The 23,842-nt window shown below is 41.5% G+C and overlaps 1 protein-coding gene across 5 annotated transcripts in view; it reads left to right on the forward strand.

Annotated features, from left to right (window-relative positions):
• KDM3B (lysine demethylase 3B) overlaps positions 1-23,842 on the forward strand; it is a 40,614-nt gene that overhangs the window by 4,148 nt on the left and 12,624 nt on the right. The window contains exons 1-16 of one of the 5 annotated variants that reach the window (XM_079964311.1): positions 1,052-1,093; positions 2,192-2,383; positions 2,861-2,974; positions 4,385-4,490; positions 6,160-6,284; positions 6,891-6,959; positions 8,098-8,676; positions 10,064-11,309; positions 12,266-12,467; positions 15,241-15,455; positions 17,048-17,200; positions 18,677-18,784; positions 19,616-19,743; positions 20,429-20,711; positions 22,014-22,270; positions 23,022-23,288. In XM_079964311.1, coding sequence (XP_079820437.1) covers positions 1,067-1,093; positions 2,192-2,383; positions 2,861-2,974; positions 4,385-4,490; positions 6,160-6,284; positions 6,891-6,959; positions 8,098-8,676; positions 10,064-11,309; positions 12,266-12,467; positions 15,241-15,455; positions 17,048-17,200; positions 18,677-18,784; positions 19,616-19,743; positions 20,429-20,711; positions 22,014-22,270; positions 23,022-23,288 — 4,071 coding nt within the window. In that variant the 5' untranslated portion in view covers positions 1,052-1,066. Of the gene's footprint in view, positions 1-1,051; positions 1,094-2,191; positions 2,384-2,860; positions 2,975-4,384; positions 4,491-6,159; positions 6,285-6,890; positions 6,960-8,097; positions 8,677-10,063; positions 11,310-12,265; positions 12,468-15,240; positions 15,456-17,047; positions 17,201-18,676; positions 18,785-19,615; positions 19,744-20,428; positions 20,712-22,013; positions 22,271-23,021; positions 23,289-23,842 lie in introns of those variants that run through there. The other 4 variants (XM_079964307.1, XM_079964308.1, XM_079964310.1 and 1 more) reach the window with 4 other exon arrangements.

Raw genomic sequence — 23,842 nt, forward strand, 5'->3', positions numbered from 1 at the left:
TTAATGGAAAGGTGGGATATAAATACATTTAATTATTAAGCAATACTAAATATATAATATAATCAGTAGTAAACAATTAAAAGCCAAAACTTAGCAAACTTTTCATCAAAACTCAGATAATATAGGATTATTATCAGGATACAGAGCAGGGCAATATTTTTAAAATAATGTAACATTTGCATTAACAATCCATTACAGACACTTCATCAAATAAAGCTAAACATCAGGAAACTAACCACTAAGGAATCTAAATATAAAAATCCAAGCAAAAAAATAAAATGAAACAAGATTGGGAAATGGGAATATAAAGAAGAAAATAGGAAATTTGAATTACCCTCAAAAGCATTCTGATTAGCCCCAGAGATCATTATTGTACTAAATACAATAATAAAGTACCCAACTGGCTCCTTATTTGCGTGTTCTACATACACCCATTAATCCCTCCTGTCTTCCAGGGACAAAAATAGAAGTAAATAATGCTTTATCTCTCACTAGAGGTAGCAGGTATTAGAGCATCTCTTCCACTTTTGCTTCCACCAGCTTCTCATTTACTGAAGGCAGAAAATCTTAACCCACCCAACAGAGAGAGGTGAAAACCTTCCAGCTCCCCTTCATCCAAACATTATAGTACTTGCTGGTGACAATTTGTTGAGATGTGACATGACTCCCAAAGGGGCAGAGTCAATTTTATTTTTATGTTCTGAACTGCCCTGAGATCTATGGATGAAGGGTGGTATACAAATTTAATAAATAAAATAAATACAAAGTGGAATATCTCCCCTAGAAAATGGTACGTCCTGGAGAATAGAATTTCTCCTGGGTGATTGTTTCCTTTCCAGATTTAATACAACAGGACTGTTATATAGCAGCTCTGGATCAGAGAGGGGTTGGACTAGAGCAGCTGCAAGCCTGCACACAGGTTCAGACACAGATAAAGACATGATCAGGAGTGGCCATGGTAGTGTCCAGGGAGGTCTGTCAAGAGCTGAAGATGAAAGGCAGGAGATGGGAGGCAGCTGAGTAAGAGAAATTATCAACTTGAGTGTTAAAATCACCAGGAAGAAGCATGGAGATGATGTTAGAGAGGAAGAAGGTACGCCAGGCATCAAGTAGACTCTTTTCCAGAGTGAACTTCAAACAGTGTGACAGTGGGCAAACATTAATGTAGCTTGAGGAACTAAATTACAAACAAATATATGGCATTAAGTTATTGTAATCTAAGATTGGACAGATGCAGTTTCATTCCTGTGATCACATCAGGTACATCACGTACATTACATCTGGAATGTTGTATACAAACATTATTCTTCAAATGGTTTTGTTTCAGAATTGGGTGTCAACAGTGTCTCTTAAACCCTTAGTTGAAAATGGCACACCTCCTTAGTGGAGCAGTTTTGATAAGAAATGATAGGCATTACTGTTTCTGCCTTCTCTTAAGCTTCTTGCAAGTAAAAGAAGTGCCTGTCTTCCATAGCACAGAGAGATGGAGCCGAAGATGGGGTCTTTTTTTATTTACAGGACACTTTGGAGAAGGATGGAGACTGTGGGTGCACAGTCAAAGATTTTGCCAGATCCCATCTGTATCTTCTTCCAACCCTCCATGTTTGCTAGAGGGCTTGATGGAAGAGGGAAAGCATTTACTGTTTTTCAAGAAGCTTTAGTGAAGACAGGCTGTGTTTCCCCCACTTTTTCTGTCCTCCTCCAAAGTTTTCTGCAAGTCAGATATTGGTTGCTTCTCCCTCCAGCCCTTTTAAGAATTACAGGAGTCTGAAGTGAGGTGTAATTTTACTTTCACTGGCATTAGTTTGCATAAGAATGCCAGGCACCTCCCCCACTGTTTCTTATCTTATGCATACCTCCATGCATATAGACAAGACTCTGCCTCTGTCCCAAGCCTTGTATGCGAAAGGGGTGAAATCTTGTCACCCTTGCAGCAGAAAAAAATGGGTGGGGTGCAGAGGAACCTCTTGTTTTTTCTTCCCCACACTGCAGCCCAAACTGAAGAGACCCTGGCCTCTTCCAAAAGCCCCCTTTGTTTGTGTCATAGGGGTGGCAGTGGGGTTAAGATAAAATTTGTAGTGAGGACAGGTAGAGGTTTATCTGGTAAGCCAAGCTGATATTTGTAGACCCCTATTCATGACAAGCATTTTGCTGACTGATTGTTGTGACTTTGCCCACATGTGTTTGAAAGAACCCATTCTGGGATCTGTTGCAGATATTTGTGGAATTTGACCGGTGCAATTGGAAGCAACACGCCTGGGTGAAAGTTCATGCTGAAGAAGTGATCGTTTTGATGCTGGAAGGGTCTCTTGTTTGGGCCCCTCGAAATGACCCAGTTCTGCTTCAGGGAACTAGAGTGTCAGTTGGGCACTGGCCTGCGTTGGTGAGTATCTTCATTTAGCTTGTTACCCTTGATAAAAAACATTCCTTATGTCAAAGTCTGAATGGTGGATTGTTTTGTTATGTGTCTCAAGGCCTATTTTTTCCAAGTGTCTTTGTTTCTTGTAATTCTTATCTAGGCCATTGTGAAAATGTATTCTAATAAATGGAAACATGTAAGATTAAACCTTAGCTGAGGATTTTTATCCAGCTGAATAATACGGTTTTAGAAACTTTATAACTTGAAGAGTTACTTGGTGTGCTGTTGTATCTATATTAACACCCAAGTTATGAAATAAACTTGAGCTTCTGCTAGATAGTGATTGATTCCTTTCAGCAGATGATGGAGTAAGACTTTTTCTCGGAAGCATCTAAGGAGGGTAAAAAGAGTGAGGAAATACCAGTTATAATAGCACTTTTAAGAAATAACTATGCTACCTTCTGTTTTCATGCAGTCGTTTTTTTTTATTCTCATTCACAGACTTTCACTCCCTTGGTCGATAAGCTTGGCTTAGGTTCTGTGGTTCCTGTAGAGTCTCTTGTAGACCGAGACTTGAGATTCCTGTCTGATGCCACTGGACTACGTCTCTTCCAGGTATATTGTTTGTTTGTTTGTTTGTTTGTTTGTTTGTTTAGTTATTTTAGTTTTAATTTATTACCTGCCCTTCACCCTAAGGTCCAGAGTGGGTTACAACAATTAGCAGTGTTAGAGGTACATGTGGTAGAGGTATCATGACTTCAGCAATATGGTCCTGGAATTCTCTCGCTTTTAGCATTCTCTTCCACGCCAGTTAAGCAGGCAAAAAGGGAAGCAAGGCAATAAGCAGGCAGAACACTTACACAGCTAATTCCATTAGACCAAGAGGACTAAGGTCCGACAAAGGTCCGTATAGTTAAAGCTATGGTTTTCCCAGTAGAGATGTGTGGAAGTGAGAGTTGGACCATAAAGAAGGCTGATTGCCGAAGAATTGATGCTTTTGAATTATGGTGCTGGAGGAGACTCTTGAGGGTCCCATGGACTGCAAGAAGATCAAACCTATCCACTCTTAAGGAAATCAGCCCTGAGTGCTCACTGGAAGGACAGATCCTGAAGCTGAGGCTCCAATACTTTGGCCATCTCATGAGAAGAGAAGACTCCCTCGAAAAGACCATGATGTTGGGAAAGATGGAGGGCACAAGGAGAAGGGGACGACAGAGGACGAGATGGTTGGACAGTGTTCTCGAAGCTACAAACATGAGTCTGACCAAACTGCGGGAGGCAGTGGAAGACCGGAGTGTCTGGCATGCTCTGGTCCATGGGGTCACGAAGAGTCAGACACGACTAAACGACAACAACAACACATGGTCAATGGCTTTTGATTTCAAAAAGTGGCTTGCAATATGGCATGAGGATCTGCAATGAAAACAAAGGCATGGGAAAATCCCACCTTGTTGTGCCTAAAATAGTTCTTTAGATTACGAATTTAAATTAAAGCACTTTAGTGCTAATGAAATGAAAAACAATTACATGTACCAAGCTTAGCTTTGTAGGCCTTCATAGTTTTTGATGAGGTAACTGACACTCAGGACTACTTCTCACATTATTTTGTGCTGGAAAAGCCTCTTCTGTGTGATGTGAATTTGAGCAAGTTGTTTTTCTCTGTGATAGGCAAAGTACTTCCAAGATATTTAGTATATGTAAGACCAGCTGGCTTTAAAATCTTGCATTATGGAATGTAGTAGTTTTGGGATTTGCACTGGCTGGGGTATAAATAATAAAAATTATAATGCAGTGGTGTGTGCTGTAGAAAAGTAGCCTGAGTACACTATGTTTCCTCATGTAGACCAATCCCTTAGAATTTAAATGCAGGATAAACATTAAGAAATAAATCCATACATTCTGTCACCATGGGGAAGGAACATCAAGAAACAGTGGGAAAAGAAATCATAACAATCTAGGCCATATAAATTATGCTTTTACCCCGTTCTTGAACAGCTATTACATATTTTAAAAAATTGTTTGCAGATGGCAACTGAAAGTCAGAACCAAATTCTCCAACAACAGCCAATATTGAGGGAAGCTGTCAATTCATTGGTCAGTGATCAGAAGCTTCAGGAGATATTTAGCAGAGGTAAGTTCAGCTGGTTTTAGTTTTTTAAGGAACCTAATTGGTTCTCCTGGAAATTATATTCAGCTTACAGCTGCTTCTTAAGATCCTAAGACCTGTTCCAGCTTTATCATAGGTCTGTTACGTATGAAATTTCAAGATCTTGAAACTGAGGAATTAATTGAGCTTTGCTGTGAAGGAGAAAGCTCAATTTTTCCTAAATTTTCATTTCCTTAACACTCTGTTTTCTTTTACAGATAGGTAGCCGTGTTGGTCTGCCATAGTCAAAACAAAAAAAATTCCTTCCAGTAGCACCTTAAAGACCAACTAAGTTAGTTCTTGGTATGAGCTTTCGTGTGCATGCACACTTCTTCAGATACACAGATGTTTGTAAAAATGTTTGTAGTCCTTATTGTAACAAAAAAAATGTTTGTAGTCCTTATTGTAACAGTACTCTGGCATGCTAGAGGAATGCAAGAAATCAGTAGGGTAGAGCAACTATATTAATCTTAAGTCAAGAGACAAGAAGAGAATCAGCCATGGAGAACCACTATCATTAGTCAAAAATTAATGACTAAGACAGTTGTTATTAATCAAAGGTTAATAAAGAAAGACATTGAAGAACGACTATATTTAGTTATATATTATTAAAATAAGAGTTGGAGAGAGCTATTCAGAGGAGCTTAAACGTTCCTGACTGGCTTAGATTTGAAGGAGTCAATTTCAATGACTATCAAATGCCATATTGGAGCTATACGATTGACGACTAGTATTACATGTTTAGCACAGAAGGGATCCAGAATACTCTGGCCAGAGTATTGATAAGGGGTTCTGATCAGAAGTATGTGATCCTCTTGTTGGAGCACCTCCACTAGATTCCAGGTTGTTTTTGGGCACAGTTCAAAGCATTGGTAATGAATTTGAAAGCCCTAAAAGGCTTTGAATACCAGTGCAAAAAGATCTGAAGGAGAGATCCTTCCGGCAACACTGGATTTGTGTTTGGTGGGGATACAAGAGAGTACCTGGCACCAAGGTGGCTGCATCAAGGCCCTGAAACTGCTTTCCTTCCTAGGAACAGCTACCCAGCCCGCTCTCTGGCCATTTTCTGACAGCTGGAGTCCTTGTCCAGACAGACCTGTAGGTTATTGAACTGAGGGTATTTTGCTGCTGCTAGTTTTTAATTTAACTGACTACTCTTACTCGTTTTGCTTCTATTTTTATCTTCTCATATGTTTGTAACTGTATATTTAGTTCATTAGCCTGCTGCATTGGGCCACTTACTGTGGCAAAGGAGGGCTTTCTCCAAGCATTCATGGAGTAGTCACAGATATCAAGCAGCTATTGTGTTTGCACAAATGGTTTGTTAACTTGTAGGTGTAAAAACAAAAGCAAGAAGAATTCATTAAGAAGTTAGCACTTGAGTTATATGTTTCCAATATGACGTAACTAAATTCAGAATAAACATATCCACCCTTTGCTGGAATTTTAGAAACAGACATGTAAATGAAGACACAGAACTCCACAGTATTGTGGTGATTACTTTTGTTATCCCTTGTACCAAAGCATATCCTAATAAAGCTTTATTTGTGTGTTACATTAAGAGACCAATGCTTTAAGTCCATGCTCACTTTTAATTCTTGGTGCAGTGGCACTGGTTTGGCTGATAGCATTCTCGCTTGGGGTTCTTTCCCAGGTCCTTGCAGCATCCAAGGTCAAAGAGTGAAGGTGTACCAGCCAGAGGAGGAAAACAGCTGGGTCTCTGCTGTTGTGAGCTGTCAAGATCCTATCACCTGTCTGATGGAGGTGGTTTTGACTGAGGTGTGAAGCTTTTCTTGTGGTTTCTTGATGCCTGATTTCCTTTCTTCATTTAGCTACCAACAGTTATTTACATGGTCTTAGTTATGTTGCGTGGACTGTGACATTTAATACAAGCACACTCAGCATGAGCAGAACTCTGACAGTTTTCAGCATTTAAGCAAATTCTAGTCTTTTATAGTTGCAGCCAAGAAAAGCAGTCGGAGTGGAATATCCTAATGGTTAGGGAATGCATCATTTTCAAAGTACAAACATCACCTCCTGCCTTTCTACCATCTTACATTTATTACCAGTCTCCTAAGCTTATAGAGCCAGGCTCTTTTACAAGTCCTCCTTAAAGAAAAGATTGCGTTCCATATTTTGCCAAAATCATTTTTGCAACCATGAAAATGTATGTACTATTAAAATGGAATAAGTTATGTAAAATTACTTCAGTTACATTTATAAGATTGAAGATGAGAAGGGATATGGAATGGGAGCACAGCTTGCAGGGAAAAGGCAGGTGAAGAGGGACATTGGGGAAGCTGCTTTTATGATCAGTATCTTACCAGTCTTTATGATTGACTTTGTCTTCTCTCCCTCTCCCCCTTTGTTGCCCACAAAAATCAGACTGGTGAAATCAAGTCAGTGGATCCCCGACTGATTCATGTAGTGATGGACACCTCTGCACTGAACGAGGTACACATACTGTGTTGCACCAGGTCATTATATTAGCAATAATGTTTTAAAGATCTCATCTCAAAAACATTATGACAGCTGTCTTAAATGTATCTATATTTTCATAGAGCTATTAGTTTGATTTCCCAGTTAAGGCTTCAGTCCGTTACAGACTTAAGCTGAGTAAATTCCATTGAATTCAAGGGACTTATGAATGAGTAGGTATGCATACTATCGTGCTATAAATCTTTTAGGTATCCTGGTCCCAAGCTGTATAGGGTTTTGCACACCAGTACCATCACCTTGCTCCTTGCCTAGTAGCTAATTGGCAACTAGTGCCAATTCAGCCCCAGTGAGCAGTCAAGTCACTGCATTCTGCAGTAGCTGCAGCTTCTGGGCCAACCTTAGGAGCAGCCCTACCCAGAGGCATAGCAGTACAGTGGTACCTCGGATTACAGACGCTTCAGGTTACAGACTCCACTAACCCAGAAATAGTACCTCAGGTTGATAACTTTGCTTCAGGATGAGAACAGAAATTGCGCAGCTGCCCCGCGGCGGCAGGGGAGGCCCCATTAGCTAAAGTGGTGCTTCAGGTTAAGAACGGACATCAAGAACGAATTAAGTTCTTAACCTGAGGTACCACTATAATAGAGGATAGCAGTGTGTGGACTACAGTGATCATCGTATCCTGGTCCAGAAACAGCCATAGCTGTCTTACCAGCCAAAGCTGGTAAAAAGCATTCCTACTCAGTGAGGTCACCTGACACTCTAGTGACAGAGATGGATCCAGGAGCACCCCAAGACTGTGAACCTTCCTCTTAGAGTATACAGCTCCATCCAAAGCAGGCAGCTGATGAACTATCTGGTTTTGGGAGCCACACACTCATAGTGCCTCTGTCTTGCTTTGATTCAACTCATTTTGTTGGCCCTCATCCAGCCCACAACGAAGTCCAGGCAGTGGTCCAGAGCTCTTGCACAGCCTCTTCTGTTTCAGATGTTACAGAGAAATAGAACTATGTATCATTAGCATACTAGTGACACCTGACCCCTAAGCCCCTGATGTTTAAAGCAATGTATTAATTGTTTCATGGCCAGGCTCATTTAAAACCTTTGGCACTGGCTTCTTCTTTGTAGTGATATGTGCTTTTATTTGTTATAGGGAGCTTCTCTAAAGGCAGCAAAATCATCAAAAGGAAAAAAGAAGAGAGAAAGTGTGGAAGGGAAAGATGGACGAAGGAGAAAAAATTCTTCCGATACTGGGTGTGATCATGCAACGAAGAAGCTAAAGGAGAGGGGTGAAGTGGATAGCAATGGGAATGATGGAGGTGAGGCAAATAGGGGAGCTTGGAAAGGATGCAGCAGCAGCGACGTGACTCTGGATCCAAGGGCCAAGCAACTTCCTCCATTTGTCCCTCAAGTTAATCGCAGTATTCGTTTTGCCACATACACCAAGGAGAATGGCCGAACTCTTGTGGTCCAGGATGAACCAGTGGGTGGTGAGCCACCTATGCCCTTTGCTTCCTTGTCTTCAACTGCTTCCCAGGCACTGCTGAGTGGCAGTGGTAACCAAGAAATGGCAAAATCATTAGAGCAGGTCAGCCAAGTCCAGGTGCCTGCTCCTGCCATTATTGCTACAGCTGGGCCAACGCCAGCTACTGTGCGGATTCCAGATGCTGGCATGTCAGCAGCTACTGGACAAGAAAAACAGAAGGCAGGCCATTTGCCTGTTCAGGGAGAGGTAAGCCATTTACAGTCAGCAGAGTAGTGATAATACATAGCGCGCGCGCGCGCGCACACACACACACACACACATATATATATATATATATATATATATATATATATATATATATAGCACTTTGTATACCTTGTCTTGCTGTAACTCTTAGAATAGCTGTGTTAAGGCTATGTACAGCTGTACAGTTGGAGCATTATAGCGGACTTGACATCCTTACCTGTTATGATTGATGTGGCCATCTAGCAGGATGTGGAATACTACGACTGCAGACTTGTGATCTGGTAGGGTCTTAAGTTTTGCTCAGTGTACAGTGTGTTCCTCTCCAAATTTATACATTAGGGAAAGGGTGCTGGGTTTCACAGTAAAGAAAACTTGAATTCATAGCCTCTGGTTTAGTATATCTTTATTGTCCATAAGAACACCCCCCCCCCCAAAAAAAAAAGTGATTTCTATAGCTACGGGGGGAAGCTCATGGGGAAAATATGGCAACTAAACTTAACAAGAGAGATCAATGTGTTTATATTTTAATCTTCTATAGACAGGCAAAACAATCCTACTTGGTCAAGGGAGAGAGACTCAAAGGCAAACAAAGCACCAAATCCAAAGCCCTGCTGGGCTTTGCAGAAAAGGGGAAAGTGTCATTCCTCTTTTTTTCCTCCTCCACTAGAGGCTTTTTAAAAAAATGATTTTTCCTGCTTTTGGGACCATTGGGAGGCACAATAACTACGCTAGCCTCAGGGGTAATGTACTTTTGTCCTGTTTCAGGGGCATGTCGGGATCCAAAGCCTCCCCCAGTCCACCTGCAACACACTCCTCGAATACCCCCTTTTTGCTTTCTCTGCCATCAGAGCAAAAGCAAATGAATGACAGCCATGGAATTTTTGACACTTGCAAGGCAGCCCCACCCATAACTCTCCCTCTTCCTCACATAAAGGGAGATCTGCAAAGTCCTGGGACACCTAGGGGCCATAAGATGGTAGCCTGCCCTAGAGGGAGCAGTCAGTAATTTCGGAATGGTTGTTTTGATACACATGTTGCCATTTTAGAGTAACATTTTAGAAATTGAATTAAAATTATTGAATTTCATTTGTTTTTCTTTTCCATTATACCCATTCTTGTTAGCATTTTGAAGCAAGGTTTGCAGAGATACAATAAACTCATTTTAAATTTTGAAAGTTTTAAATTAATTTGGGCAGCCTGCAGAATCTGGGCATTTTGTCTCATGCCTCGACTGTTGTTGTGCAACATGTATATTTCTGATAAAGAACAAGCTGCCAAGAGATACTGCAAAGGCAGTATATTGGGGAAAATAAAGCAGGCTTTGGGAAAGTGTTTTGTCCTCTCTTGGGAGAGGAGAACAACTGACTGGTTTCCTGTTTTGTTTCAGATTTCCCCCAATTCAATGTTGGCTTCATCAGGGTTTGGAGTGGCACACTCAGCTGGTTCCCAACCTGTGGTGTTTGACAGCGGGCGAAGCCAGTCCAATGGAGTAATAGCTCCAGAGAAGAAGCCTGTTGGATTTCCATTTGGTAGTAGCACTGGTCATGAGGTCCAGAAAGACTCTGATTTATCAAATAACTTGTTTTTTCAGTGCATGTCCCAGAATCTTCCCTCCAGCAACTACTTCACAGCCTTGTCAGAGAACCTGGCTGAAGAGCCCGCTAGTCAGGACTCGTTAAAAAAAAATTCAGAGAGCCTGAGTGCAGGCATCTGCAAAGGTAAAGCTCTTGCAGGAGAAGCTACAGCTGGGACTCAACTGGGCAGTTCTGTGGACCGGAAACTGCCAGCGGAATCTATGCCCACGCTTACTCCAGCTTTCCCTCGAAACATTATGAGTACTCGACCTCCAGAAAATCACGAGAATCTCTTTTTGCAACCCCCAAAACTCTCACGAGAGGAGCCCTCAAACCCTTTCTTGGCATTTTCAGAAAAATCAGAACTCAGTCCTTTCAGCAGCTTCGCCTCTTCATCTCAGCCGGGAGCAACTGCTACTCCTTCTTCAGTTCTTGGTTCCAAGGCAGCTTCTGGCTGGCCAGATTTGCACACTGGAGCTGACTCTTTAGCTAAAAAGAAAAGCTTGTTTATAACGACTGATTCCTCCAAGATCCTGTCCAGTGCACCTACTTCAACTCGCTTTCCCGGTGTTCAGAGTTCATCTACTCTGGGGAATGGCCGTTCCACCTCACCTATCGGAAGCTTGACACAACCTATTGAAATGCCCACGCTCTCCTCCAGCCCAACAGAAGAAAAGCCATCTGTTGGGCCTGGGCAGCAGGACAATCCTCTTATGAAAACCTTTTCTAATGTGTTTGGCAGACATCCGGCTGGCTTTTTCTCTTCACAGGCAGAGCTGGCACTGGAGAACAAAAACCCCTTTGAAACTGTGAAAAGGTTCTCTCTAGATGAGCGGAGCATGCCGTCTAAGCAGGATTCTGATTCCAGTACTAATAGCGACCTCTCGGATATGAGTGATTCTGAGGAGCAGCTGCACACCAAAGCTTGTCTGAAGGGAATCCCAGAGCATCTGATTGGGAAACTGGGTCCTAATGGCGAGCGGAATGCGGAACTACTAATGGGCAAAGGAAAAGGGAAACAAACCCCTAAGGGCAGGCCTCGCACAGCGCCCCTGAAAGGTGACAGCTTTAAAGGAAGGGTTATTTGAGGAAGGCTGAAGGAGGGCTGGTTTTTGTTCTGTACTTCCATATTATCTGTGTGGTCAGCCATGTGGTGTGTGACCTGTCAAATATGTCCTCTGTGCATGTAGTCAGAAGCAAGGCATCAGAAGAACACACCACCAACCTGAGATTCTTACATCTGTCTGCATGTACTTGCAGTTCATTTTTTGGGTGAAAGTATTATCTTGCACTCTTCACATTATAGAAAAACATTTACTCCCCTATTTTCAGGAAATTATAAATGGATACAATCTGGTTGCTGGCAGAAGTAACATGTATGAACTGAATGTTAACTTAGAAGGACTGCTTAGGGAGCACAGCAGTGTATGCTACTGTACTAATGTGACTAGATGTTTCTGCATCTTGAAACCCCTAATTAATATTGATACTTTAGAGCAAGTTTAGGAACCCTTGGTATGAATGCTTAAGTCCCATGCAGACTTTTTTTTATGGGAAAAGACTAAATGCAAAGTGGGAGTGGAATCATGCCTGCTCCTGCTTTTGCCTGGCTGAAATTAGGAGTGATAGCCAACTTTACTCAGTTCAAATACAGCCATTGAAAAATGTGGACAGAGTAGTCCCATTGAATCAATGGATAAGTTACTTGAATTTCACTTAACTGCATATTACCTTATGTTTGTTGAAAGGCGTGTAAATATGTAGGCCTGATCGAAGCACTGTCTTTGATATGTAGAGATTAACTGTATCAGGCTTGCATGCCCAGGCCCCTATGCTGATGCCCAGGTCACAAATGTCAAGTACAGACAAGTCCAGTCCTGCTGTCTATCAAACCTAACATCGGTACAGTGTTACATTCTATAGGAGTCAGCATTAAATAAGTACTACTTGGAACTTGACATCCTTTCCCTCTGTTGTTCTGTTGAATGCCTCTAATTGTTAACTTTGCTTCATAGTTGGCCAGTCTGTACTGAAAGACATGAGTAAGGTGAGGAAGCTGAAGCAATCAGGGGAAGCATTCCTCCAAGATGGCTCCTGTATCAACGTAGCCCCTCATCTGCACAAGTGCCGGGAGTGTCGGTTGGAACGCTACCGGAAGTTCAAGGAGCAGGAGCAGGACGACTCCACTGTAGCCTGTCGCTTCTTCCACTTCCGCAGGTAATAAAGCTCCCTGAGCATGTCTTGTTGGTATACTGTGCTTGTTGCTGGTTAATGTGTCACTTGGCTTTTAAATATTTTAATGGCAAGATAATGCTAAGTAATTTTATCTCTTCAAAATTGTACATCCTTTCTGCAATGACAGTTGCAATTTCTGTTGTAGCTTCTGAGGGCTCCTTGCACTCATAAAACTTTCCATTGAGCAGTGATCTCTGAACCGACTGGCACTTCTGTCCACCTGGTGCTTTTTCTTAGAATCATAGAATTGTAGAATTCAATCCCCTGCAATCAGGAATCACAGCTACAAAATCCCTGACAGACTTCTGTTTAAAAACCTCCAGTGGAGAATCCACCACCTTCCAGGGTAGTCAGTTCTACACATCATCTGGAAACTGGCCTGTAAAATTGCACCAGAATAACATGATGACCATTTAAAGCAAGAGTTTAATATTTAAAAGCAAAAACAAAGATGGATTTTTAATTTAAATATGATTTTTTAGATATATTTTTAAAATTTCAGGTACATTTCACTTTTAAAAAACCTTTCATTCATATTTTACTATGAAATCATTTAAACAAACTTGTTGAATTTTACACTTAAAACTCAATCCAATACTCTGTCAGGCATACTGAATTAAAACCTGCTTTTCTATATCATAGAACAAACCATGAGATGAAATACTTTATTTTTGAGGCAAGCAAGCATTATACTATAGGTACTGCATTATTATGACAATTAAAAAATACTGAGTTCTTATCTGATAATCTGAACATTTACTTTCCCTGTTACAGAGAGAGATGGTGTTCTTATAGTGGTATCTAATAGGCCTCCACTGATAGGAGACTCTTTAATCTCATGTAGGTGTCCTTCGGGGAACAAGGAGGGGGGTGATTTCTTATTATTCCCCCCCCTCCACTAGCTCTCCTGCACCACCCCCAATCTGTTCTGGAGGATTGAGGGTGCAGGAGAAAGGGGAAATTGCCTCCAACTGGATACAATCCATAGTAATTACCCCCCTTACTTTTAAAATGTTCTGGGGAATTGGTCCATGGACCAACATACCCAGCTGTATTGGATTGTGTCTCTTGTGTTAAGTTAACAGTTTTGCTTGCATGCGAGCAGAAAACCAAACAGAAACCTATTAATGACAAAATATACCCCCTTCTCTAAACTGATATAATTGTGTGATACAAAAGGCATGTTGGTTGCATGACCAGAGACTTTGAATTATTCTCATAGATAGTACTAAGTACTGTAGAGTATGAGCTACAAAACAAGATGTGTTGCTTATTATACCAAATGATAGGTGTGTACTCTTATTCTGGAAATGCTTGTATTTAGTTGGGTTGTGTCCAGCTAAATTATTGCACACACAGACGCTTCCCCCAACCTGCTGGAGCAGATCTGGGTGTGGTGCAGGAAGGAGGAGGAAAGCTCTGTTGTGGTTGAGGAAGCTGTTCCAGCCATGCAATTATTTAGTTGAATGCAGCACCATGATCTACATCCATATTTTTTCTTGATGATTTAAGCTGCATATTAAAAGCACCTTGATTTAAGAAATCCATTCTGAAAAATAGACATCTGTTTCAAAAGAGGGTTATATGCAGGCATTTTGGAAACCATATGAGTCTGGCCTCACAAAGCTTTAGATTTTAGTGTGCATTCATGAAGGATGTTAATTGTATAAGACACTAATAAATATAAAAGACTAAGTTGCTTGGCAGGATGTCAGTGTTACAGAAATTTGGTTAAACTGGCTTGGAACTAGTTGAAGTGGCAAAAGATCATGGATTCATAAAACCCATGGTGATGCATACCCTGCTTTAAACCATACTTCTCTCTTGTGCTGTTGAGTATCTGTTAACTCATTTGTGATCTAATGAAGAAAAGCGTGGGGAAAATAGTAATTATTATTAAGAATTTTGCCTTCTAAAAATGGCGGTATGCAAAATAAAGAAAATAGTTGATTATAATGTTTGTGCATCCTAAACAATATTGCCTCTTTTTGTTTTGTTTTTAAGAATCCCTCAGAGGCAGGGGGAGAGCATTGCTCAATAGTTGTACATGCAGAAAGTCCCACGTTAAATTTCCAGTTAAGACTAGCCTAGATAATGCACTCATTTGGGGGGTAGGAGCTGTTTAGGCAGAGAGTGAGTGAGGTGTTGACCAAGGACTAACCATTTTATGGTAGTTTATATGTTCTCTGAAAGAAATGGTGACAATTTGACAATTTGTTTTGAAATTCAGAGTTCCCCACTTTGTTTGTAAAGAGTACTTGCTTCCAAGTCCACTGTCCATTTATTCTCTGCTCTTTAACCAGTTACTGGACCATAATACGATCTGTCATTTTAATCCCATTATTGCTTTGGTACTCAATAGTTTTTGGTGTAGGGCTTTATCAAAAGTTTATTTGAAAGTGAGTGGAATTGGACACATCCTGCCCCACGTGCTTATTGGCACTGTCAGATAATTCTAAAAGATTAGTTTGCAGAAGCCATGCTTGTTATTCAGGAAGACTTGCTCTTTAATATGCTTGGTAATTTTTATCTTTTAGAAATGCTGTCTACCAGTTTTTTCCAGAACAGATGTTAAGCCAACCAGCCTCTCATGATAGTTTCTAACAAAGGTTTCTACAGCACCGTGTCTTCAGGAAGAAATCTATTAATTGTACTAGTTCTAAAGAATAGCCATGGAGGAAACCTCCATTTCATTTGTGTTTTGAAGAGATTGTAGCTAATGTGCTCTTTTAACTAGCTCATTGTTTTGTTTCAGGCTGATATTTACTCGGAAGGGTATACTACGAGTGGAGGGATTCTTGAACCCCCAACAGAGTGACACTGACGCTTTGAGCTTGTGGATCCCGTCTACTGCCCCTGCAGAGGGAATTGACCTGGAAACCTCCAAATACATCCTGGCCAATGTTGGAGACCAGTTTTGTCAGTTAGTTATGTCTGAGAAAGAGGCAATGATGATGGTGGAACCACACCGTAAGTTGGTGTTTTCTTTTAATCCATGTGTGTAACTGGAACTCGATTATTGAAGAAAATATACCCAACCCATTACTCTATGGTTTATTCTGCAAGTATTTGAATACCTGCAAGTGTTGAATAGCCAATGGAGTTGCCCTTGTGGAGTTTGGAAATGGATAGTGGCCTCTTTCTCACATACTAGTTTTGTCCAGCCAATGATCTAAAGCAGTGGTTTTCAACCAATGTGCCGTGGCCCCCTGGGATGCCTTAAATGATGGTCAGGGGTGCCGCGGGCAACACTGGTCTCTATCCCTCTTTCCTTCCCTCTCTCCTCTGACGCTGTCTCACGTCTCTGCTTCCCAAAAGCTTGCTCAGCTGTTTGTTGCAGCGGTCCTGGCTACAAGCTCCGCAGGTGAATGGTGCCTCTGGGGCTAGTCAGGGGGTGCTGGTTGCCAGAAGTTGAGGTGGCCTCGGAGTAAGCAAGCCAGCCAGTCCACCAGCCCTTGCTGTTGGGAATGGACAGACAAGTTCTAGGCCCCTGTGGGGCAGTGTGAGGAGGCGCCTCTCTTTCGAGCAGGGAAGGCAGCTCAGAGACCAGGGGCAGTAGCTGTGGCTGCTCAGAGGACTCCCAAGGAGAGGAGAGAGGGAAGGAGACTAAGGGACCACTCCACAAGGGAGGGTGTTCAAAAAAAGGTGAGAGGCTACCAGCTCTTCAGGCAAGGGGTCACATAACTGGGCTCCTGAGCCCCACAGGGCAGGAAGAATGCAACTGGTCAAGGGGGCCGTGGACTGAAAAAGCTTTAAAACCTCTGATCTAAAGGATAGTGATATTCATTTTTCTTTTACGTATCACTTCTCTGGAATGCATGGAATTTATGAAAATGTCTTAATAAATCAAACCTTGGCCTACTAATCTGTTAGAGGACCAATTTTCTTAAGTCCCATTTTTACATTATATGCTCTTATGTAACTAGGCGTGAGTAATTTCCTTAAGTCTTCATATAAAGGAATCTCTTAAAAATTGGCAATAAGAGTATAGGAAGAGCCCTGCAGGATCGGGCCAAAGGCCCATCTAGTCCAGCATCTTGTTCTTACATTAGCTAAACAGATGCCTGTGGGAAGCCCTCAAACAGTACCTGAGTACAACAACATTTTCTCCACTTGTATGCAACTGGTATTCAGGGATATGTTTTCTCCAACAGTGGAGGTGGAACATAGCCTTCATAACTAGTAGCCACAGCTAGCCTTACCCTCCATGAATTTGACTAGTCCTCATTTAAAAACATCCAAGTTGGTGGCCATCGCTGCATCTTGGAAACACCTCCCCCCCCCAAAAAATGTCTCCAGAACTATTGCATGAATTATCCTGAATCCAATACTGTAGATGTGTGATCCATGCATTCAAAGAGGCTTTTTCTTGAGTTTCTCAAACTCTTGTCTCTCAATACCACCATCACTTCTTTCTCTCAGACACATGTTTTCATTTTGAATTTGAACAACTTTTAATAAATTATTGTAAAACCAGGAAATTGTTGTAAACCAACTTTACAGCATGGTTCTAATGTATAATCTGTTAACATATGCCTCCTTGATTTTATTTATTTTAATAGAGAAAGTGGCCTGGAAAAGAGCTGTACGCGGAGTGAGGGAGATGTGTGATGTATGTGAAACAACACTGTTCAATATTCACTGGGTTTGTCGCAAATGTGGCTTTGGGGTGTGTCTGGACTGTTACCGTCTCAGAAAAAGCCGTCCACGCAGTGGTGAGTACTTGATATTTGTCCAAGAATGCTGTAAAGTTTAGATGGGCGTTCTGCTTTTGGTGGTAGGGTTGGGGGGGAGTTGTTCTGTGTGAAGGCTAAGTGATCAGTTTGCTGAGTTGCTAGATAAGATAAAAGATTATATGGATTGAGAGTATTGGCCTAATTTCCTCGGCTGCTGCTTCATCTTCCTGCTTCCTCATGGCAGCATAATACAGAATTACCTTCTATGTTGAGCTTAGCCATGCCTTCAAGAACAGGGATGGCATGTATAGGATCATCATGTAGAATGAGGACAGTTGGAATAAGGAAGAACATAGGGAATCGCAGGTAAAATTCCTAATCTTGCACTAGGAATAGCTTAAAGAATTCACCAATGCATTCTTAAGGAACTTTCAATGTGACACAGTTGACCTTTGGAGTAAAGCATGGCATCTAATTGCGAGTTGCTAAAGTAGGCCTTTAGTTATTTTCCAAGTGTCAGGTATTACCATTTAAAAAACCCAAGGTTTGGGATATTACAGACCCATCAGCCAGGAGCTAAGAAGGTCTTGTATTGAAATAACTTTGGGTTCTTCCATTTCATGTTTCTTTACTGGGTGGGGGAGCAAGGGGGAGGTGTGTAAGTCTTTCTCACCCAGCCTCCCTGGAGACAGTTCTGAAGGAAAATAACTTCTGAATAGGTTACAAAAGGCTTTATGGTTGTGATTCATATAACAATACTTGGTCATGCATAATTTTGCAATGCTCTAGGTGTGCTTTTGCTAGTAAAATTGGAGCCCTTGGTGGGGTAGTTTTTATTTCATTAGAGAATGCAAGCCCTTTCAATGCTTTGAAACTAAAACAGGAACTGTGTGCTGACTTAGGACAGATGGGAACAAGGGTTTCTGTCTGATTTTTCTATTTTGTGCTGTGAACTGTCCCAACCTATTATGTCTTTTGTAAAAAGGAAAATGAATATAATGTTTGAGGCAGGATGTTCCATCTTTAAGAGGTAATGTGAAAAACTAGCGGAAAAGCAAGCACAAGGCTGCACAAATACACATTATTGATACACATACAGATTATAGATGCACAAACACATTACTGAAAGGAGTTGTGGAGAGTTTCAACAGAGCTTGAAAAAACATCTTCCAGTGTGGAAATAGGACAGAATATTGATTCTAGGTTTGTGTGTTCCTGTTTTAATCTTGCATACCTAACGGTTGTTGTATTGACACACCTTCCATTAGCACGGCCTTCATTAGCCCTCCAGCTGTTTTGGACTGAAACGCCCATCCAGCTGTGACTGTCTCTGAAGGGTTTTAGTAGCACATTAAGCACCACAACAGACGGCTGTTGCATGTTTTGTTTGACTATGAAGAGAGTGCTCAGCAAAACTTGCCACCTTTGAATTTATTAGTTTGAAGCCGTTGTAGTACTGGAACATGCAAGCAAGCATTTGAAAAGTTAAACGATCTAATTGTCTTTCTATTTCAGAGACAGAGGAGATTGGTGATGAAGAGGTTTTTTCATGGTTGAAGTGTGCAAAGGGACAGTCGCATGAACCAGAGAATCTCATGCCAACACAGATAATCCCTGGCACAGGTGAACCTATTTTGCATGTCCTATCATGTCTCTCTTCTTTGACAGATTTTATCCCGCTTTTCAGCCACAAAGGTTCCCAGATCTTGCAAATACCCATAATAAGATGGCCCCTGCTCTCAGGCTTACAATCTAAAAGACAAGGGGAAAGGGTTGAAGGGAGGAGGAGAACAGCAACCTTGGGCATGAGTTCATAGTAACAAATTTCTTATCACAATCAGCAGGAATGGAGAACAGTTTGCTGACAGGAGCAAAAAGTTGCTGCTCTCTTAGCTGTGCCAGTGGCATGGCTCTGCTTCCCTCATTGTCGTCCTCTCTGCTACAATAGTTGGTGGAAGCAGCGGCCTAATGGTGCTGGCTTCTAAGCTGAGCTTTAAAGGATCCTGCTTCCCTTCACTCCCTCTCTTACAGCCTGAGGTAATGACTGTTGCTAGGTTCTTGTTAGGTCGTAGTTTGTTTTTGCCATCAGATCGAGCCAGGTGGATTCATTATTTGAATGCATTTTTGTAACAAGTGTGCATCTGCAGTTGCAGAGTTTTCATCGCTTACAAGGATGCTTATGAGGTTATTAAAGCTACTTGAGGCAGTTGTTAAAGAGAGTATCCTAACAATTAGTGCCATTAATAGTATTGTCACAACAAAGGTAATGATTTTTATGCAGACAGAGGGTCTCCCTTCCCAGCCTAAAAGCCATACTCTTAAACATAGGTTCACACTTGTAAAAAGCCTAGAAGATCTACCATTTCAGCTGTAAGCAGGAAGATACCGGTCCTTGCATTTTAAGACTTTCAGATCTTGTTACAAAATTTGATACTGAGGTTTCTCACTTTTCAGCACTGTATAGTATTGGAGATATGGTTCATGCAGCCCGTGGCAAATGGGGAATTAAAGCCAACTGTCCATGTATTAATCGGCAGAATAAATCTGTGCTGCGACCTGCCGTCACCAATGGAATTTCACAGGTATGTGAACTTTTATTATGGCCGAAATCTGTTATGTGATCCTGTTAGAAATTGTCCACTTCTTCTAGGCATCCTGACCTGGGCTGTTGTTTTTGAAAAGAGTTGTTGGTATTTTGTGTGTTGGAATATTTATTTGCTATTGTTTTGTGGAATTTGAAGTGCCATGTTAATGAAAATGCAGATTATAAAGAAACAGCCATTACTAAAGGTGTGGTATTTCATACTTATTTTGCCTTTTTACATGGCCTCAGATAGTGTGTCTACCAGTGGAATGTTTATTTTTTTCTCAGTTTGGAATATACACAACCTGTTAGTGTCAAATGTTTTTGTTTGTTTTTGAAATTTGAGAGAATAATAAGGTACCCTGGTCTCCATATCCAATATATTGGCTTGTATCCAGAAGAAGCTCATGTAATGGGTTCATGGAAGCTAAGTCATCCATCCCACTATTCTCCATTGCAGCCCTCCACCCCAATGTTCTACCAAGGGTTAGGGAGACCCTTCTGAACTGGGGGGAAGATGGACTCCCTTAAAATATTTTGAGTTTGTCTCATGCTTGTGTCTAGTCTTAATATTGCTAGTTTAAAAAAAAAAAAAACTTTACATTTGTCTCAGTTGTTTAAAGAAATACTTTAAGTTTCAGTTACCACATTTTGACTTCCCTGTGTGTGATCCTCTGTTTCAGCAGCTGCCCAGTATGAATCCCAGTGTATCCACACCTGCAAATGAAAGCGCTTTCTCCAGTGGCACAGGGACAACAGAAGGAGGGCAGACGGACACTAATGTTATTCCTAAGTCTGAAGCTACGGAGGACAAAGCTGAGGAGCCTATTAAGACAGAGGCTCAAGGAACAAGTAACAGTGGGGAGACAAAACCTAACAAGTCACTATGTCCAGAAACAAGTCCCTCTTCAGCACTGCATTGGCTTGCAGATTTAGCAACACAAAAGGCAAAAGAAGAAACAAAAGGTAAGTTCTTGGAGAGCTGAAGATTTTTGCTAGAGAGCTGATTATGACCATGGAGAGAGAGGGATGTTTTTGAAGATGAGAATTTAGAAGACCGAAAAAAACAGGGACACTCCAAGATGGCTGCTTTCTGCATGTCAAGACACATTGTTTGAATACTCTTGATGTTCATAATCCACACTGGGACATCTCTCTTTCTTAATCCAAATGGCAAACAGATAGTTCTGTGACGTTTCAAGCATGCCAAGGGATTAAATTTGGGTACTTAGCTATTCAGGGATGTTTAAAAGATTACAGCACTAATAAAACAAATGCAGCATGTCCCTTTCACATACGCTGCAACTGCATTGGAAAAAATACTTTTTAACATCTGTTGTAATTTCACAAGTGCTGACATCATTTATTTAATGTGGGGGGAGTCATATCACATGGAATTCCATGCCTGTCTGAAAATTTGGTAACTATCCAAACAGTGGTATTGCACCTGCATTTCACATAGAATTGTAGAGTTGGAAGGCACCACAAGGGTAATCTAGTTAACCCCCTGCAATGCAGGAATCTTTTGTCCAACATGGGCCCAAACTCACAACCTTGAGATTCAAAGTTATTCTGGACTAACCTATCTGTTTTGGCTTTGTAAAACTGATACATAATTACTTGGTTTTGTCCATTTCTTAGGCCATCTTAGTACATCTTAAACTGGTAAAGAACTTGTGTAAAGGTGGGGGTTGGGTTTTATTTTGCTTGGATTTCATACTGAGACCTCCTTACTGCATTTTTTTCTCATGTGTTTAATGATCAAATGTATGAGTGGCTGGTATCTGGACAGCTACTAGGATTTTTTTGTAAATCTTCTGGAAGATTTGTGTCCTAACAAATTTAAACTGATGCCGGCTGGAGCATATCTAAACCTTTGAAGGTCACACATAAAACACTGGCCCTTTGACATTAAGACATTCCATTCCATGCTGATTAAAAAAGCAGTCACAAAGTCTCTTGCTTATGATTACAAGAATTGTATCTACAGTTGAAGAATGTCCAAAGATACACATTAGTATTTATGCAATATTTTATTTTCTCCTTCCTCTCATCCTTCCTATCTTTTTCTAATTACAACTGCTATTTTGGCTTACTTGTTTTGTACTCATAAATATTGTAGCAGTAGTTATGATAAGTTTGAGCTTATGAAATCTCTTGTTACAATTCATAACCTCACTTCCCTCCTCTGTGATTGTCAAAATACTTCCTTTGGGGGGGGCGCGGAAATATATGTCTTCTCATGGTGCCTTTTTTGCTTTTTTACAGAAGCTGGATCACTGAGGTCAGTGCTCAATAAAGAATCTCAATCACCTTTTGGATTGGATTCCTTCAACTCCAATGCAAAGGCCTCCCCTTTAACTCCAAAGCTTTTTAATAGTCTCTTATTGGGCCCAGTTGCCTCAAGCAACAAGACAGAAGGTTCCAGTCTTCGCGATTTGCTTAACTCCGGGCCTGGAAAGCTGCCTCAGGCTTCACTTGATACAGGCATCCCTTTTCCTCCTGTCTTTTCTGGAGCTTCCACTGTAAGTAATACTATTTTTGTTTAGAGGTATAGATAGTTGCTTCTTTAAAGTGGTGTGATCTCTTTCTTAGGTAGGAAAACCTATACAGTACTGAACTTTTCAAAATAAGATTTATTTAGGCATATTATTGTTTGTCCACTGGCCCAAAGGGGGGTTCGTGGGAGTGGTTTGGTTCAAGTATACCAAAGAAAGATTTTGAAAATGCCAGAGTGATCAGTTCTGGTACTTTATTATAAGAAGGAGATGTAGACATACAGTGGAGCCTTTACAGACCCAGTGAGAGGTTGTCATGAGTAATCCACACCCAAGCAAACATTTATACATTCTTTATTCACCAGCACTTCGGCCAAGACTTCCCATCATTTCGCCTGAGCAGATGAGGGCATAAGTGGCAAATATCCAAATCTTACAGATAGTTCCCCTTTCTGGCCCCAAGCCCACAGATGAACAAGCCAATTAGCTTCTATCAAAGCAAGTGAATATAAACATATATGAGCTCATTGTTACAACAACTACCAATTAACTGTGGTGTTATCTTGACTACCAAGATGGCGTTTGCAGAGCTTCTGGAACAGTTCCCCTTTGGTTCAACACATTGTTATTAATTCCTTGGCGTTGTTTTAGCCACTTTAGTGTGCTAACTTTTCTAGAAAGTGTTTAGTTAGTTGAAAGATCAGAATCTGTGGCACAGGCAGTATATTCTAATTCTTTACCCAAGACTTGGGTTGCTATGTGGATTTGTGTCTTCTAGGGTGCTAAGAATAAGGCCAGCTTGCCAAATTTCCTTGATCATATTATTGCCTCAGTGGTGGAAAATAAGAAGACGTCTGATGCTGCCAAGCGAGCAAGCAACGTGGCTGATACTCAGAAAGAAGTGAAAGAGATGGTAATGGGATTAAATGTGCTGGACCCACACACTTCCCATTCTTGGCTCTGTGACGGAAGGCTTTTGTGTCTCCATGACCCCAGCAATAAAAACAACTGGAAGATCTTCAGGGAGTGTTGGAAACAGGGCCAGGTAAATAAAAAGTTTGTGTGGACATCCTCTCTGCCTGTGGCAAGATTTTCATTGTACTTAAAACAAACTAGCAGCTATTTAATGATAATTATGTTGGTGCAGATGGGGACGCAGGTGGCGCTGTGGGTTAAAGCCTCAGCGCCTAGGGCTTGCCGATCGAAAGGTCAGCGGTTCGAATCCCTGCGGCGGGGTGCGCTCCCGCTGCTCGGTCCCAGCGCCTGCCAACCTAGCAGTTCGAAAGCACCTCCGGGTGCAAGTAGATAAATAGGGACCGCTTACCAGCGGGAAGGTAAACGGCGTTTCCGTGTGCGGCTCTGGCTCTGGCTCTGGCCAGAGCAGCGATGTCACGCTGGCCACGTGACCCAGAAGTGTCTCCGGACAGCGCTGGCCCCTGGCCTCTTAAGTGAGATGGGCGCACAACCCCAGAGTCTATCAAGACTGGCCCGTACGGGCAGGGGTACCTTTACCTTTACCTTTATGTTGGTGCAGACTTTGTTAGTAGTTTAAGGTTGAAGGACAAAACACAGTTAATGGCACTCGTCTATGTGTGATAC

This window comes from Podarcis cretensis (assembly GCF_951804945.1).
Source record: "Podarcis cretensis genome assembly, chromosome: 2".
NCBI lineage: Eukaryota > Metazoa > Chordata > Lepidosauria > Squamata > Lacertidae > Podarcis > Podarcis cretensis.